This window comes from Bos mutus, chromosome 2 (assembly GCF_027580195.1).
Source record: "Bos mutus isolate GX-2022 chromosome 2, NWIPB_WYAK_1.1, whole genome shotgun sequence".
NCBI lineage: Eukaryota > Metazoa > Chordata > Mammalia > Artiodactyla > Bovidae > Bos > Bos mutus.
Window position 1 is genome coordinate 2,587,871 of NC_091618.1, and position 16,945 is coordinate 2,604,815.

The following is a 16,945-nucleotide window of genomic DNA, read 5'->3' on the forward strand; positions in this document are numbered from 1 at the left end:
AATGGGTTTACTTTCACTTAACCATTCTGCTTCATTTTACTTTACGGACTGTGCATAAGAAGCCATGTGCCTACAGTTTTTTTAAAGTGTGATTATCGTGTATTACATATCCTAACCGGTATCCAAAATATTTTCAAAATAATAAAAGCCTGAATAAAAATAGAGTCTTGAATAACAAATGGCAATCGTCCTAAAAAGAACTTGAAAGAATGAGCCAAACGACCTTCAGAATACAGTCATACACAAAAGCCCGTACATGCATCTTTGAATATTTACACCAGCCTGGCGGGAAGACAAACGAATAAAAACTGCTAAGGAACCAGCGCGGTAGCAGTGACAAAAGGCGAGACGGCAGCACCAGCTCGGTGTTTTAGGACAAAGCGCGCAAGTTGTGAGAAAGGCTAAAATCCTCAGGTTTGGAAAGTGTGCATGGAAATATACACACAGAGGAAAAAATCAACATAACGAGCAGAGTCTTGACCTGGACCAAGATCATGCCAGACTACTGACTTTTCAAACTCTTAAGATAGAGCTTTTTCAAGAAAAAAAAATTACACACTGTACCAAAAATTACAATTTCCTCCTCACAACTTAAAGTAAAAGCAATTCAGTTATTATATTATTTTTAAACGTCACTTAACAATTCCCTAATTAACTTATTCCTGAAAAAAAAAACGTTAATTTAAAACAACTTTAGCAAATTCCATTAACAATATGGGGAAGTTACCTAAATTGACCCTCTAGCTAGAAGTAACTGAAAACAGTAAAAATACATAATAACATCATAGTATAAGTGATGAGTCTCAAGAAATTTCAAATGATCACAATTACACAGTATATTCCCCAGCCACAGTAAATTAAACTATACATCAATAACAAAAAAATAATTAGAAAACCCTCAAATGTTTGGAAATTCGGCAACATATTTCTAAATACCCCATGGATCAAAACTTTAATCACAAAAGACTTTCGAGACCATTTTGAACTGAATAGCAATGAAAATACAACACATCAAAATAATATTTAAAGGGAATTTTAGAAAGAAGTATATAACTTCAAATAAATATAGAAAAAGAAAGGTTAAAAATGGATGATTTAACCATCTTAAAAAGCTTTAAAAAAAAAAGGAAAATTAACCCACTACCAAAAATAAGATAATAAAACGAAAAAGCTAGTAAGAGAAAAAGGAAACAATAAAGAGTAGAAATGAAACAGAAAGCAGGTATACAACAGAGAACAATCTAAGCCAAAAACTTAAGAAAAACTGGTTCTTTATAAAGCTGGTAATTTCTAGCAAGACTGACTTTTGGGGGAAAAAAATGTTACCAGTGCTAAAATGAAAAAAAAGGGGTATCATCACAATTCCTAAAAGCATTAAAAGGATGATAAAATATATTATGAACAACTTCATGACAATAAAATGAACAAACTCCTTGAAATGCACAACATACAAAAATTGACACATGAAGGAACAAAAATACTTCTGTATCATTTAAAGAATGAATCTACAGTTAAGTCTTCTCTTAAAGGAAGTCTAGATGCAGATGATTCAACAGATCAATTTTTCTAAGAATTTATAGAGGAAATAAAACCAATCTTATACAACGTTTTGTGGAGAACAGAAAAGGGGAAACACATCCTCACTTACTTTATGAGGCCAGAATAACATGAATATCGATACCTGACAAAAATGTTTCAAAGAAGAAAAAGAACAGGCCTAAATAAAATATTAGCAAATCAAATCCAGTGATACAAAGGATAAGATACCATGATTAGGTGTCCCCAGAATGTTGGTTTAATAATGGAAAATATCAATTACTGTAATTTACAACCTTAAAAAGAATAAAGGAAAAAGACATATAATCAACTAAGTGCAACAAAAGCAACTGCTGCTGCTACTGCTAAGTCGCTTCTGTCATGTTCGACTCTGTGCGACCCCAGAGACGGCAGCCCACCAGGCTCCCCCGTCCCTGGGATTCTCCAGGCAAGAACACTGGAGTGGGTTGCCATTTCCTTCTCCAACGCATGAAAGTGAAAAGTGAAAGGGAAGTCGCTCAATCGTGTCTGACTCTGTGCGACCCCATGGACTGCAGCCCACCAGGCTCCTCCATCCATGGGATTTTCCAGGCAAGAGTACTGGAGTGGGGTGCCATTGCCTTCTCCAAACAAAAGTAACTGGAAAGCTTCAAAAACCAATTTGAGATAAAACTGTGTTGTTCAGTCAACTAAGTTGTATCTGACTCTTTGTGACCCCAAGGACTGCAACAGGCTAGGCTTCCCTGTCCTTCACTATCTCCAAGGTAAAATATCTCCCAGCAAACTAGAAACAAAATTTCATAGAGAATATCCTAGAAAACCCTCCAGTTAACATCATACTTAAATGGTAAAATGGTAAACCTTTTTTCTGGGAATGAGATAAGGTTTTCCACATCCGTACTTCTGTCCGACCCAAAACAATAAAGCAAGAAAAGGCAATTAAAAGGTATAAAGATTGGAGAGAAAAAAGTTAAATGTCATTATTTAGAGAAGACAGGATTATTCATGCAGAATTTGTGATAAGAATTAATCTAATAAACAAACTCATAATTAGGATTAGTCTAATTATCAAAATGTATAATTAGAATTTAAGTGAATTTAGAAAGATCACTGAATACAAAATTAAAATAAAAGCAATAAAGACGTTACCAGCAATGAAGAAATTATTAGGTCAGGGGTGAGTAGAGAGAAAAACCCAGAAGGGTAAGCAGAGAGCCCTGACACTGATTTTAGGACATCTGAAAAGTTGAGGCTATGATGTTCTGAAAGCAATTTGGGCACCAGGCTGCTAGGACTTTACAAGGCATCTGGAATAGGGAAAGGCCAGCCAGAGTCTGCCCCAAGTGGGGAGGGCCCTCTGTGAGAACCTCAGGGAAAATCCACAGAAGCAGCAGCCTGAGTCTAAAAGTAACAAAAATACACCACCTCTCCCAGGAGCCTGTGGGAAAAAGTAGCTGAGAGAAAAAGGAAAAAAGCATTAGCTGCTGAAACACAGTCCTGTTTATTTTTCCTTTTAGTTAATACTTTTTGCGTCTTATTTAAGAAATCTTTGCCAACCCTAAGTTATGAAGACATTTTGTCTTCTAAAACCAGTACGTTTTCTGTGGTGACCTAGATGGATGAGATTTGGGGAGAGGGTTCAAGAGGGAGGAGATATATGCGTATAACTGACTCATTTCATTGTGCAGCAAAAACTAACACAACATTGTAAAGCAACTAACTGTACCACAATAAAAATACACAATAAATGAAAACATAACACCCGGGAAGCATTATCTTACGTGGTTAAATCCAGAGTGCAACTGATTTTTGTCTACGATCAGGTCATAAAACGAAAAAAAGACTCATTTTATTCCAGATTAATTTCCCACCAACCCACTGCCACTGACTGAAAGACCACCCTTCCCTCCACTGTACAGAAGCGTCACCTGCGCCATAAATCAGGTGACTGTGTATGTGTGAATCCGTTTCTGAACTCTAGTCTATTTCACTAATCTAGTTTGTCTATCCTTGAACCAAAATCCCACTGTCTTACTGAACGCAGCTTTACCACAGGCTACGGCTGTGCAGTCCTCATAACCCTGTGGTCTTCTTCGATACTGCCTTGGTTGACCTTCGTCTTTTACTCGTCCAAATAAACTTTAGCATCAGCTTGTCGATTCTTACATGTACAATAAAGCCAGCTGAGATTTTTGACTGGGACTATACTGAACCTGTATCAATTTAGAGACAATTGTTACCTTTATACAATGAATCTTTCTATCCATAAATACCGTATATCCGCTCATTTATTTTCTCTCAACTAGTTTTCATAGTCTTCAATGCAGAAGTCTTATATATTTTCTACAAGAATATACAGCTCTTGTTAACTTTAGTTTTGGGTTAAGTATGCATATTGAAATGACTAGCACAACTATTACATGACTGGAAACTGAGCGAACAACTTTCAGACTTGCAGAGGTAGGGAGGTGGGGCTGGAGAGCAAATTAACCAGAAGAGGCCTACAAAGACCACAAAGAGAAACTCAGAAACAAGCGCAGAACAAACGCAAATAGATCAGTGATGAATATTAGTTAGAAGCGAACTTAACTGTTCACAAGTTAAGCAACGATAAAAAGCAACAACAGACTAGATTTAAAAGATTTCAAAGAAATAAACTTCAAAGAACCAAAAATCACAAAGATTACATTATCTAAACACACGTAATTAACCTAGAAATCACATTAAGAGGAAAACAAAAGATTAAATAGAAAACGCCTTTTAGGTGAAGCAGTTAAAAAACAAATCCCAGAAAACAAACAATCCAATCAAAAAGTGGGCAAAAAACCTAAACAGACACTTCTTCAAAGAAGAATACACACGGCTAATAAACACGTGAAAAGATGCTCAACATCACTCGTTATTAGAGAAACGCAAGTCAAAACCAGTGAGCTATCACCTCACACCAGTCAGAATGGCCCTCATCAGAAAAAATCTATAAACAATAAATGCTGGAGAGGATGTGGGGAAAAGGGAACTCTCCTGCACTGTTGGTGGGAATGTAAATTGATACAGCCACTGTGGAAGACAGTATGGAGACTCCTTAAAAAAGTAGGAATACTACCACCATACAACACGGTAATCCCACTATGAGGCATACAGCCTGCGAGAACCGTAACTGAAAAAGACACACGCATCCCAATGTTCACTGCAGCACAGGTTACAACAGCTAGGACTCGGACGCAACCTAGATGTACACTGGCAGATGAACAGATGAAGAAGCTGCGTACATAAATACAACGGAGTATTACTCGGCCATAAAAATGAACGCAACTGAGTCAGCTTTAATGAGGTGGCTGAACCTAGAGCCTCTTATACAGAGTGAGTAAGTCAGAAAAAGAAAAACAAATATCATCTATTAACACTTATATATGGCAGCTAGAAAGACAGTACCGATGAACCTACGTGCGGGGCAGCAGTGGAGACGCAGAGAAGATTGTGGAGGCAGGGGTGGGAGTGGGGGAGAGGGTGGGGCGGATGCAGAGTAACATGGAGACACACACACCACCTTGTGTGAAACAGCCAGCCGGTGGGGATCTGCTGCATGACTCAGGGAACTCACACTGGGGCTCTGCAACAGCCTCGAGGGCTGGGATGGGGTTAACCCCAGTTAACCACCAGAGGTCATCGTCCCCAAACGGGTGCTGCAGGAGTTAAGTGGAAGCGCAGGACACAGGGAGGGAGGAGATACTCTTTGATGCCCTCTCAAAACGCCTCCAACACCTGATTGCTCCAGTTACTCTTTTCCTGATAGAAATCATTCAGTTCAGAACGCTGATTCCCGCACTAAGGCGGTCACCATGGGCCGCAGCAGCAGCTAACGAACACCGTGTCACGAGTGTGTGCGCTCAGTTGGATCCAACTCTGCAAATCCAGGGACTGTAGCCAGCCGGGCTCCCCTGTCCCTGCAGTTTTCCAGACGAGAATACTGGAGCGGGTTGCCATTTCCTCCTCCCGGAGATCTTCCTCACCAGAGACCAAACCGCATCTCCTGCACCCCCTGCCCTGGCGGGTGGATTCTTTACCACTAGTGCCACCTGGGTATGTTCTTGGGGTTTTTTCCTTCCTTCTCTTCTATTTCTCTAATCTCCTCTTGGTTAAGAATACATTCACTCCACCAACCCAGTACCAAAATCCACGAAAATTTTCTAAAGGGGCTGGATTAGGAACTCTATGGATTACTTTCCAATTGCCAAATGCCTCACCAGGAGTATTTCTAGACGTATTTGCTGTCTTAATTCTCTCACCTAACACACTGAACAAGGACTCACTGCTAGCATCACCTCATACCTGTCACTGTTGAGCCCAGAACAGTGCCACTTATAAGGAGAATGGTACAAGATGAGTCTATGGTTAATGACGGAAGAAGAAAGATTTGAGTAAGGACACATGGTTTTATGACAATCACTTTAAGGGACACAGGCACGCCTTACGAGAAAAACCACTTTATACTTTGTCTGCAACTGACTTGATCCAATTGCAGTTAGGACCAGGAGATAGACCTAGCACGCTTCTTCCCATTTTTAAACTGTTTCTGAGTCTATAACTTTACATTTCAAAAGAAATACACTGCTGTCACCTCTCCACCTCCAGCAACTGATGTATCAACCTCACCCCCAAACACGCCCCCCAGGAAAGACCCCGCGTGCCGGCGGCCCGGCCCTGACCTGTTGCTAGCGTGGACGTCTGCTTCCCCATCCCCCTCTCCTTCGCCCTCGGAGCCGTCTCCTTCCTGGTGCCCGGTGGTGGTGCTGATGGCGCCAGTGCTTGAACTGACGCTTCCTGGTCCAGCCGGATGCCCCTCCGCCGTGGCATCACCATAAGCACTGCTCCGGCCAGACACTAGAGGGAAATGGTTTAGAAACGGCTAATAAACTCGCAGAGCCTGGTGAAATCCAATGCATTCTGAAGCTATCTGAGTGATAGCTTTAGAAAAATGCTTTCTTTTACGTAAAGCTCAATAAGGATTGAATTCACGATTTCGGCCCTGTGACACCTGATGACTAAAATGACTTTCTGGGTACCCAAAGAATGTAAGATCCACCCATAAGACTAATCTTAATCTCAGCTGCTGATGTATTTCCATCTCGTATTTCAGAGGAAGCCTATACTGATTTGGGACTCTAGAGAATTATCAGCTACTCTGTATCTCTTTCACAAAAAAAAGTTCATATCCAATTTTTAAACAAAGACTGATTTTTTAAGAACAAACCAAAATGGCTCTGTCATGCTTCCTCATTTTAGAGCCCCGCCCCCACCAGCGAGCACAGATGGCCTGCTCTACTAATACACCAGGCTGTGAACAGCAGGACTGCCCCAAATCTCTCCCCACAACGAGAGAAGCAAAGACCACAGCATGACTGCTTTCTAAGTCATACCATAGTTGTCTTAAATGAATCATGATTTGGAATTACGTACATCATTTTTTTCTTCCACTAACAGACTGTTAAACTTCCCTCTGCCGAGACCAACCCCAGGGCCCAGGCAGGATGCCTACTTTGCCCCCACCCTCTGCCCAAGGAGGTCAGGGCCTCCAGCCACATTACCGCTGTGCTCGCCAGCCACCGAGTCCACGGCACTGCCCCCGCTCTCCGAGCCCACACTGCCCCCGTGGTCGGCAGGGGAGGTCCGCAGGGTGGAGCCGTCCGTCGCGGCCGTGCTGCCCTCATCGTCTGAGGCTGGAGCTGAGAGAGTAACGAGAGCTGTTACAGGGAAAACCCTTCTCAGGGCGAAGGCAGCAGACCACACAGCGTGGTGGACACAATGCAGTTTAGACACCCTGTCGTCCGAGGAAAAAGGGAAAGGTCTGCTTTGCTGGTTACTCATAACAGGAACAGACACTACGTGGAGTGTCGCACACGGCACTGAGACAGACGCGAAACCCAGCTCACTGGGCATTTCCTTCGCTGCCACGGCACAGTGTAAGTGAAACCGCGCCAAGATTCAAGAATCTGTGACACGGACAGTGTTCTAGCTAAAATGCTTCACAGTCACCATCGTCTAGGTGTTACTGACACCTGCTGAGATCAGAAACTAGCCAGTACCACTCAAAAGCACAGATTCTGAATTTTCAGGAGATTTGTTTTGTAATCAATTTACGCTAATGCTAGGAAATCACTTATCATGAGCTCTTGAATCAACCCTGGTTGTTTTTTTTCAATCAGACGGTCCAGAGGGGAGCTCACTGGGAAATTTCAAACTTCCTCATCAGATGCTAATAATGAAGCAAGGAAATTCCCCAGAGACAGCCACAGCATCCAGGATCAGGGCGGAGCTGAGACAGGAGGATAATGCTGGATGAGATACACGGGGGAGGAAAGCCAAGACAGCCACAGAGCACAGCAGGAACACAACCGCACCGCACAACAGCGACCGCCAAGCCTGAAGTGACAGCAACTCAAGAGCCCCAAGGGAAGCAGCAAGGCATGGCAGCAGGTGAGGGGCAGCCAGCTTCTCCCTGTCTCAGCTACGGAGGGTGAGAGGCCAAACAGGAAAGAAAGGAACACACACACACACACACACACACACACACACACACACACACACGGGACACATCAGTCTGAAGACTCTCCATCAACCCTTCGATTACTCAGGGGCTGACTTTCCAGGAGACTGTTGAGATGCTCCATCCTCCTCTATTCGGTCCAACTCTCCACTCAGGATGTTGAGGGTTTTTTTAATCAAATTAGGAAAGACATTGAAAGTAAACACAAAATGAAGTCTGAAGATTTCCTATGCGTTTGAATTGTCCATAAAAACCCTACCCCCCAAGCTCAGATCCCTGGTGGTGACGCACGCTGACCTGAAGCGTTCACTCTGCTTCTTGTAGTTCAAGAGAAAGAAGTTAAAAGGTATGCGCTCTGTTTCTTGTCTCCCTCTTGATCTCGTCTAAAATGTTAGAACTCTGGTGAAGAAGCCTGAAAGCTGTGATTTCAGCCCTAAAGCTGGTTAACCTGCAAGCTGCTCCTGGCCTTTCTGGGGGAATCAGCTGAAGCCAGGCAGCATGCAAAGTGGAGGGAAGCGGAGCCATAGCGACTTTGCCGAGCTGCAGCGCTGGGCCTTCCGCGCCCGCATTTCTAAAGCCAAGGCAGAAGCAGGAAGTCCAGAATGGCCTGTCAAAGCAGCTGCCCGTGACACTCTCACAGCACTGGAGACGAGGCCCGAGGGTCCTGGGGCCCTGAGCCGCGCTCCTTGCTGCGGACAGTTACCTGATGCTGTGGTGTCAGAGAGGGTTCCTGCGTCCAGAGAGGAAGAGCTGGGTGCCTGGCCGGACAGCCCCAGGCTCTGCAGGCCCAGGGCACTGCTGCTGCTGCCTGGGAAACAAGTGGAGAGTGAGCACGGCGTCCCCGCCACACCCCGTCCACAGCGCTGCCTCGGCCGCCTGCTGCCCTCAGAGCCTTCACTCGCCAGCGTGTGACCCACTCTGGCCTAGAGGAAGCTACTCAACAGCCACTGCTGTCCACCCACCAAATCCAGTTACAGAGATGGGGGAAGCTTCCTTCAGCTCAGGCAGGACACAGGCTGGAGGAATCTATCCAATTCAGGAGGAAACAAGCCTAAAGACCAAACTACCAGCACTATGAGATCGGCCCCCACACTGAGAAGCCCGGCTCAGTCCCTCTCACTCTCCACCTGTGTCTCTGCACAGCTCTCACCCAGATCGCCCTCTCCCCACGTCTGGGGATAAGCTAAGTCAGCTGGTTATCAGTAACTGCCAGACCCTCTTTCCTGTGCCAGGCCAAGGGGCCGCTGTGTTCCTGACACTGCCTTCTACCTTGCTGGTCCTGCTGCAGGCTCAGGGCAATGGCTAGCTCAACCATGGTCTCGTCGTCTGCGTCCGGCGGGATGTCCAGCATGGGGGGGAAGCCCTCTGCACCTGCCAGCAGGGCCTCCAGGGGAGAGGGGTTGCCGTTGTTGACATTTTCCGCCGTCTCCAGGACCATCGACTCAGACTGCAGAGAGAGAGCTCCATCAGTGTCCCGTGGCTACGGGAGCTTGTGGAAGCCCCCGAACAAGAGCTGGAGGAGTGTGCTGAGGCTCCTCCTGCCCGCCTGCTGCCAGACTCACCACCATCTCAAAATCTCCGTGGTCCACCTCACTCTGCTCCTGGCTTTCCTGACGGATGTGACCACCATTCGGGATCCCCGATGACTGCATTTTCTCATCTGCGTCATCATCGTCGTCGTCGTCCTTGTCTCCTGAGTCAGAGAAACCCCCGTCACCGGAAGGCGCTTGCTCGACCCTCCCCCGGGGCGTGGGAAGACAAGCTACAGAGCAAACAGAAGCCGACACGAGCCACCAGCTAGCGCCCTGTGCCGCGAGGGTAACTCCGGGGGCCACGTCTGGCCTTGTCCTCTTGCTTCCTGGACCCGGCAGGATCTGGGAAGCGGGGGCTGGCAGTGACAGCTGGCCCCACTTAGGATAAGTCTTTTCTGGCCGATGAAGGAAAACAAAATCCTTTGTGGAATTTTGGATTCCATAAAGCAGAAAAATCTAAGACCAGCAGACCCCAAGAGCTCCCATCAACCCTCAGGAGTCCTTGGGCAAGACAGGGAAAATACTACAATTGAGACTGCCTATCTGCTATCGCTCATGGCAGCTTGGACTGTTATACTTTTTTCCTCCCCAGAAACAATTGCGTCCGTGAGGTTTTCACACTGCATAATTCTTATGAGAAGAGCCAAGTGAACTGTGAAACCGCTGGATGAGACTGAGGACAGCACTGCCCTGGCCAGCTCCGGTGTGGAGGGGAGAGGCCTCCTGGAAAGCACTACCCCGGCCAGCTCTGGTGTGGAGGGGAGAGGCCTCCTGGAAACGGAGACGCCTAGGTTAGACCCCTAACTGTCGGAAGAGGACGGAGACCTCGCCTTCTGCTAGAAGGGCTGAAAACACACGTGGATGTGCCTTAATTGGAAACAAACTGTTGACGCACTCGAGATTCTCCTCAGACAAAAGATGCACAAATCGTTGCCTGACGCAGCAAAGACTTAGATAAGGTGAATGACGGTCAAGGAGGGTCACCTGAAGGTCGTGAAGCTGCACGAGCGCCTCCAGGCCTGCACTGCACCATAAACAGCCACAGCCACGAGCTACAGTGCGGCACGTCCCCGTGGGAAGGGGTGCTGATGGACACAGCACACACCAGAAGCTTAAAACTCTTCCAGAAAATTGTTTCAGGAATGGAGAATGTTTTACTACTACTATTTTTTAGATTAACACGTTAAAATGATATTTTTTATATACTGGATTATTAGTAAGTTCACGTCATGTATTTCTTTTTACTCTTTATCAAGTGCCTAATAGAAAACCTTAAACTGCCTATGTGACTCTCATTGGAGTTTTACTCCTGAGCCAAACCAAGTAACCAGAGTTACACAAGATACTAAGGCTACGATTCAGACAATTTTTAGAACTGCTTTTACTAAAAAATGTTAAATGTATGTCCTTGACTTGTATCCAAGTGTATGAAGAGGGAACTTTCTTGTGAAATTTACCTTCAGTCTTACTGGAGGCAAAACCATTGAGCATACTACCCATTAGGCAACAAAATGGACCCTTAACGTAAGAGTATTCATACCAGGAAATTTTTCAGTTCCTGAAAAATGGAGGGTTTTTTTAGTCACTATGGTTTTTGAACTGTTCTCATTTCGTTTTTGCTATGGCTTTTTAGAAGCTTTCTGCCAAACACAAGTGCCTCATTAACTACCACGCGGGACTCCGTGGTGTAGGTCTGATGTCCTCGGCTTGATTTTATTGTTGCACCCTTATCCTCCCTCGGCTTCAACTTGCCTTTCTCTCATTCTTCTTGCCGTAAGCTTTTTACATGCCACCTTTAATCCTTCAAGGCATAAGGCAGAGTGCGCCCATGGACTCGGAAACAGAAGTCTCCAGAACCTCGGTCACACAAGCAGCGTGTCCTAAAGCTGTGTCTGCCTTCTCCCCTACCCACCACGCTCACACGAGCCCAAACTCAGACCTCACATTACCCATTGGAGTGTTGCTTCGAGGGGAGGAGGGCAATGTCACGTGTCTCCTTTTGTTCCTTGGCCTGAGGACGCGAATTAGAGCTTGTTTACAAGAGAAGCTCACAGCAGGATCCTGAGGTTGAAAAAAATCATCATTCTTAGGTTTTAATGTTATTTATGACACTTGTATAAAACACTTTGCATTCTTGGACCATTGCTTACACGCCTGTGGAAAATCTGCCTACTCTCACCTGTAACCTGCTGCATCAGGTCAGCAGCCAAGTCCACTCCCCGACCTGGCACAGAGAAGACCTGTACACTGCATCCTGCTCTTAGCTCCTGGTAAGAGACTGGCAGGTCACTTGTCCCTGAAGTCCCTCGGCTCTGTACACACGGGGTTTGCCTTTTCCTCAGAGGACCAGGCTCATCGTAACTCTGTGCTAAAACCAGTCCTTTCAACACTCGCTTCTGCGCTAGAGTCGCTGCAAGCAGACCCTGACGGTGTTCATCCAGGTGGTCATTTAATCAATACTTACTTAGCATGAACTGTGAAACAACCATCAGTAATTCCTCAGCAACTGGATGAGCAAGACCAAGTCCATTCCCTTTTCCAACCTTTCTTTCCATGGAATGAGTAAGATGTTACAGGTTTTACTGATCTGCAAAATTCTTAATTCCCACTGCCTTCCCTTAAGTCTATTTTATTTCATTAGATAGCAAAGTTATAAAAAAATTTTTTTCCAGATGTTAGGCTGGATAGTTACGATTATCGGGATGGTAAGGATACGTACGGGACACAAGAGCATCTGCATGTAGATCCTGGATGCTGTGTTAATGCAGTCCAGCTCACAGGTACAGTAGCCGTGGATAATGTCCACCAGAGCGTTGACGGTAGCTTCAATGTGAGTCAGGCCTAAAGGAGAGCACATACAGGGAGAAACAAACGAAACACACACGCAGAATGCAGGCCGTCAGCATTATTTATGATCTATTCCATTAACAGTCTCTAAGTCTCTCCAATTGCCCCAAAAGCTTTTCCAGATACCCTGAATCACAGAAATAAATAGACCTACTCTCTATAGATATCAAAATACAGAGCAGACAAGTGTGAAGAGGTGAGCAGAGTCCCAATGTTCCCAATGATCCCCAGACCTCAGGTGATAAGACGTCCTGAACACGCGTTTGGGGTTTACTGCCCGAGCAACACCCAAACACAAGTGAGCAGCAGGGGCCCTTCTCCTCTCCCAGCTCTTCAGAGCTGGCTCTTCCACCTAACCCTTGGACAGTATGAAGAGTTAGACACTAAAGGCAGCAACAGCTTAGAAATACAGTAACTCTCTAGGATGATGTTTAACTTTTACCTTTTTAACTGGCTTTGAACCAAGCTTTCCAAGATTTTTTAAAACAATCATAAACACCACTAAGGAGGCATGCATGCGTGCACGTGCGCGCGCCACACACACACACACACACACACACACACACACACACACACGTCTTTATGTGAAGTATGCAACCCGACATGGAGAGATCAAGAAAGTTCCATCCCTCTGCTACACTGCTAAATTCCTCCATCAGGAACATTGATCTCACAGACTTGTATTTCCTAAATATTCAGTCTGGAAGAGATGGATGATGAAGGCTCAAGGTGAAGAGTACAATCTGTTCAAAGAAAGAACTTACATCAGGTTTCACTATCAAATGTCCCTTTTAACTTGATACCTGGCAGGCAGGCAGGCGCCAAGAAGGCATTCTTGGGTTTGGAGGCATGGAGTTTCCAGAAGTGGTTCACCAGCTGCGTGATGAAACTACAGGAGTCTCCCTCCAACTGCTTCTGAGGTTCTCGCCCCTCATCTGCTCCTTCTAAGCAGGAGAAAAAAAAATGATTAACGACGGTAAATTGAAGATGGAATTTAATTTGTTTTAAGGTTAACTCAGGTCAAGGAAGCTTGCCTGGGGAGGGAGTTTCAAGTGGGGCCCCAATCAATATGCCAACTATCCCTAGATTCCAGCAGGCACATCTAGGAAAAAAACAGTCTGGGAAAGGAATATCACAGAAAACAGTGATGTTAGAATTAAGTAACAGGGGGAGCATTCAGGATCTTACAGCAGAGTCAGAGATCTGAGGTCCAACTGTTCGACTTCTAAAACCTAGGGGAACATCTTAGACTTTCTAAAAAGATTCCTGGATTATAGTATTAGAGGAGGAACAGGATGACGACAACCTGTGGGAGCATGTGAATAACAGAACCGTAAAGGCATTGATAAGCTCTATTTGATGAAAGCCAAGCAGGTACGGTACCCAGCCAGCACGAGGAGAGGAGGAAACAGCATCAAGCGCTGAGACAGGCTGCTACTCATGTTAATAAAATACTGGCAAAAGAACAGCGCCAAAGCAGAAGATATGATTGATTCTCTTACTTTAAAGCAACCAGGGCACAAGCTTAACCTTCCCCTGAAGATTTTAAAGAGACAGTAACTTCAGAGCCCGATTACATCTGATGTCCAGAACACTAAGTAAACTCAAGAGTAACCCAAGGGGTAAGCACTGGAAACAGTATCTATTTATTAAAATGGTACAACTCTAATGTCAGAAGCCCTACAAGCTATAAAGACGAGCCAGTGAGATCCCTATCTCAGAGCACGAAGTCCATCAGAGGCCAGAGAGAACTACGAGAAGATGAGAGAGTGAAGAAGATGAGCAGGCAGGCTTCAGGGCCGCGGCCACACAGGCCAAGTTCACCTGTTTCCGTCTGGGGCAGCCTGGACTCCGTGAAGTGCACCAGGTTGTTAGGGCGCGTGACGGCGATGGAGCGCGCCGTGACCACCAGCCTCTGGAAGACCTCAGGGTCCAGATCCTTGCCTTCTTTGCTCGATGTGTTGAGACACTGCACAGCTTTGCTCAGCAAGGCCTGATCCTACAACCAAAGAATCACAGAGGATGAGCCAAAGGCAAAGAAGGCCTGGGTACTAAAGCCCAGAGGAGAGAGGAACTGGCAGATTGTCAGGCTGGCGACTTCCTCTCAAGGGAACAGGTTAATTACCACCGACTACCTGAAAGAAACCTTCAGGGCAGCCCAACACAGTTCTACTTCTTACACATAAAATGCTAAAGCCACTTAAAAATACTTGAAAGCCATGAAATCAGTATCAAAGTCTGATTGGAAAACCAGAACCAGCCAATTCTCCAGAATGGCAACATCCCAGGTTTCTTTCCTACAAAGTCATTTCTCTACAGATTCATACCAAAGCTGTTTCCAAAACTGCCTTTCCTTGAGAGGTTCAGCAAGTTAAACTCGCGTTTCTCAATTCTCTGCATTGGAGGCAGAAAAGCTAACCAGGCATTCAGGCTGGTGGCTCCCTCCTCATGGACCTGAAATGTCTCATAGAAACTGGCCAGACCTACTGTCTTCCACTGCTACTTACTTTACTAGGTGAGACCCCCTCTCCCCAGACTTCCCTGAGGCTCTTTCACCCGCTCACCAAATTCTTCCCAAACAAGTAAGCCCTCCTCCCTGAGGCCTGCACGGGACCCCAGGAGTGACAGCACCAGCAGTCCTGACCCGAGAGACATCCCTCCCCGTCCTCCAGCGAGAAGCCCGACTCAAATGTCCCTCCCCTCCCTTCCTTAGATCTTGTCGATTCTACTGATATAACAGGGGAAAAAAAAACGCAAACCAGGGGCCTGTTAGAGGCCTGTCCTCATTCTGAGTGGTACTCCTTTCTCAGGAGAACCTAGAGGCTACGTGGGTCTGACCTCAATGCTCTCCTCTCTCCGCCTGACTCCGTGACACCCTTGCTGGCATCCAAAAGGCCAACTTACTTGCTCTCCCGTCAGTGCCACCACGTCCGCCTTGACAGGAGACGCCCCTGATTACCTTGTGGCTGTGGTAGGCTGAGCGGCTGGTGTGCAGGCTCGCCAGAAGGCTCTTGGACTGCTGCTGGACGCTGGCAGGGGCTGGCAGGGACAGCAGCAGCGTGGCCAGCTCCTGAGCTGCGTTCTTGTTTCTCTCCTGATGCAGAAGACAGCAGGGTTGCCACTGACCCCACACCGTCCATGCAGGATGAGCTGCCCACACTCTGCCCTCCCCCTTCCCGGCTACCAGGACTAGCGTGGGCTCCATGGGCCGCAGGGAACAAAACAAAGAACTTCGAGATCACAACCCTCCCACGACATCGCCAGCAATCGAGACCAAGATCAGGACTCCTGCAACAGTGCTCTTTAATTAGCACTCGTCCTGTTTTACAGAACACTCCTCCATGGGGCCCTGGAAGTAGGACATAAAGCCTTAAGCTGAAGACTCCACTGGATCACCTTTGCAAATCAAGATCATGCTATAAATGTACTTGAGCTGAGAAAGGCTTTGGGGCCTCTGACCACTCCACTGACCTCCTGCCTCTTCAGAAAGCTTCCATGTGCTTTAAAAAAGTAACTTGCCTTCTCGATGATTGGGCCAACAGCAAAGCAGCTTTCCAGGGCTTCTAAAGAACTCACAACCAGCCTGGGGAGACAGAAAAGCTGGCTTGAGTACGAGAGCCCCCCTTCCCTCCGCCTGGTGCTTTAGCCTGCGCAGACTAGTCCCGAGGCCCTCAGGGACAGCTAGTGGATGCCAAATACGAAATCAAAGCACGGTAAGACCTGCCACCGGCACCACGCGTGGGGTTCCCTGTGTCACAGGCCGGAAGGAGCCTGGCTCCTGCTTGCAGATCAACCTGAGGCCACACGCATAATCCGTTACTCAAAGACAGGGCTTTCCTTCCTCAAAGAGGATAAGGGCGCTTCCTTCTGCTGCCTGTGGCAGGGATCACGGAGACAGGCTTAACAGTCTCGATGTGACAGGACCCGAAGCTCAGGTGCCCCGAGATCAGTGGGCAAAGGGGATACACAAAGGGAAAGGTTCAAGCCATCTTCCTACACTGGGAGAGCTATACTTGACTTACACCTCCAAGAAAATGCACAAAAGCACTTCCTAGGAGTCGCCCAGTATGGGGAAGAGAACCAACTGGATTTTTAGGTTTATGCCAATCACGAACATTCAAAGGGTACGATGAAGCCCCTTTAGAAAACTGGGCAATTTTCTCTCAGGGAAGGATGAGAAACCCAACCACTGAAGGGTACCAAAGGAAACACTGCCCAGGGCCCCTCGTGTGCGTTTAAGGCAGCACAGGAAAAAGACCACCGTCGGGAGGGCTGAGGCTCTGGACAGACAGGGCCAAGTGTGGAGAAGGCAGCTGGTGAGAAAAAGGTCCAGGGGCAGAGGGCAGCAGGAGGGAGGGACCTGGGGCACAAGACCCAGGAGGACAGAACAAGCTCCCTGGCTGTTCCGACGACGGGCCTTCTCCACTGACTCGGCGCCCCACGCCCTCCTCACCCCTGCAGAGGCGGTGGGGGAAGGCGGGGCGGC

At 46.7% G+C, this 16,945-nt stretch overlaps 1 protein-coding gene across 5 annotated transcripts in view; it reads right to left on the reverse strand.

The window, feature by feature from the left end:
* The window catches only part of UBR4 (ubiquitin protein ligase E3 component n-recognin 4), a 136,754-nt gene that overhangs the window by 54,859 nt on the left and 64,950 nt on the right, over nucleotides 1-16,945 (reverse strand). For 2 of the 5 annotated variants that reach the window (XM_070382119.1, XM_070382117.1), the window contains 12 exons: nucleotides 15,979-16,042; nucleotides 15,419-15,553; nucleotides 14,284-14,458; nucleotides 13,494-13,577; nucleotides 13,263-13,403; nucleotides 12,332-12,453; nucleotides 11,562-11,673; nucleotides 9,643-9,773; nucleotides 9,350-9,527; nucleotides 8,784-8,888; nucleotides 7,122-7,259; nucleotides 6,243-6,417 (listed from right to left, as the gene is read on the reverse strand). In XM_070382119.1, coding sequence (XP_070238220.1) covers nucleotides 6,243-6,417; nucleotides 7,122-7,259; nucleotides 8,784-8,888; nucleotides 9,350-9,527; nucleotides 9,643-9,773; nucleotides 11,562-11,673; nucleotides 12,332-12,453; nucleotides 13,263-13,403; nucleotides 13,494-13,577; nucleotides 14,284-14,458; nucleotides 15,419-15,553; nucleotides 15,979-16,042 — 1,560 coding nt within the window. The remainder of the gene's footprint in view (nucleotides 1-6,242; nucleotides 6,418-7,121; nucleotides 7,260-8,783; nucleotides 8,889-9,349; nucleotides 9,528-9,642; nucleotides 9,774-11,561; nucleotides 11,674-12,331; nucleotides 12,454-13,262; nucleotides 13,404-13,493; nucleotides 13,578-14,283; nucleotides 14,459-15,418; nucleotides 15,554-15,978; nucleotides 16,043-16,945) is intronic. The other 3 variants (XM_070382126.1, XM_070382123.1, XM_070382125.1) reach the window with 2 other exon arrangements.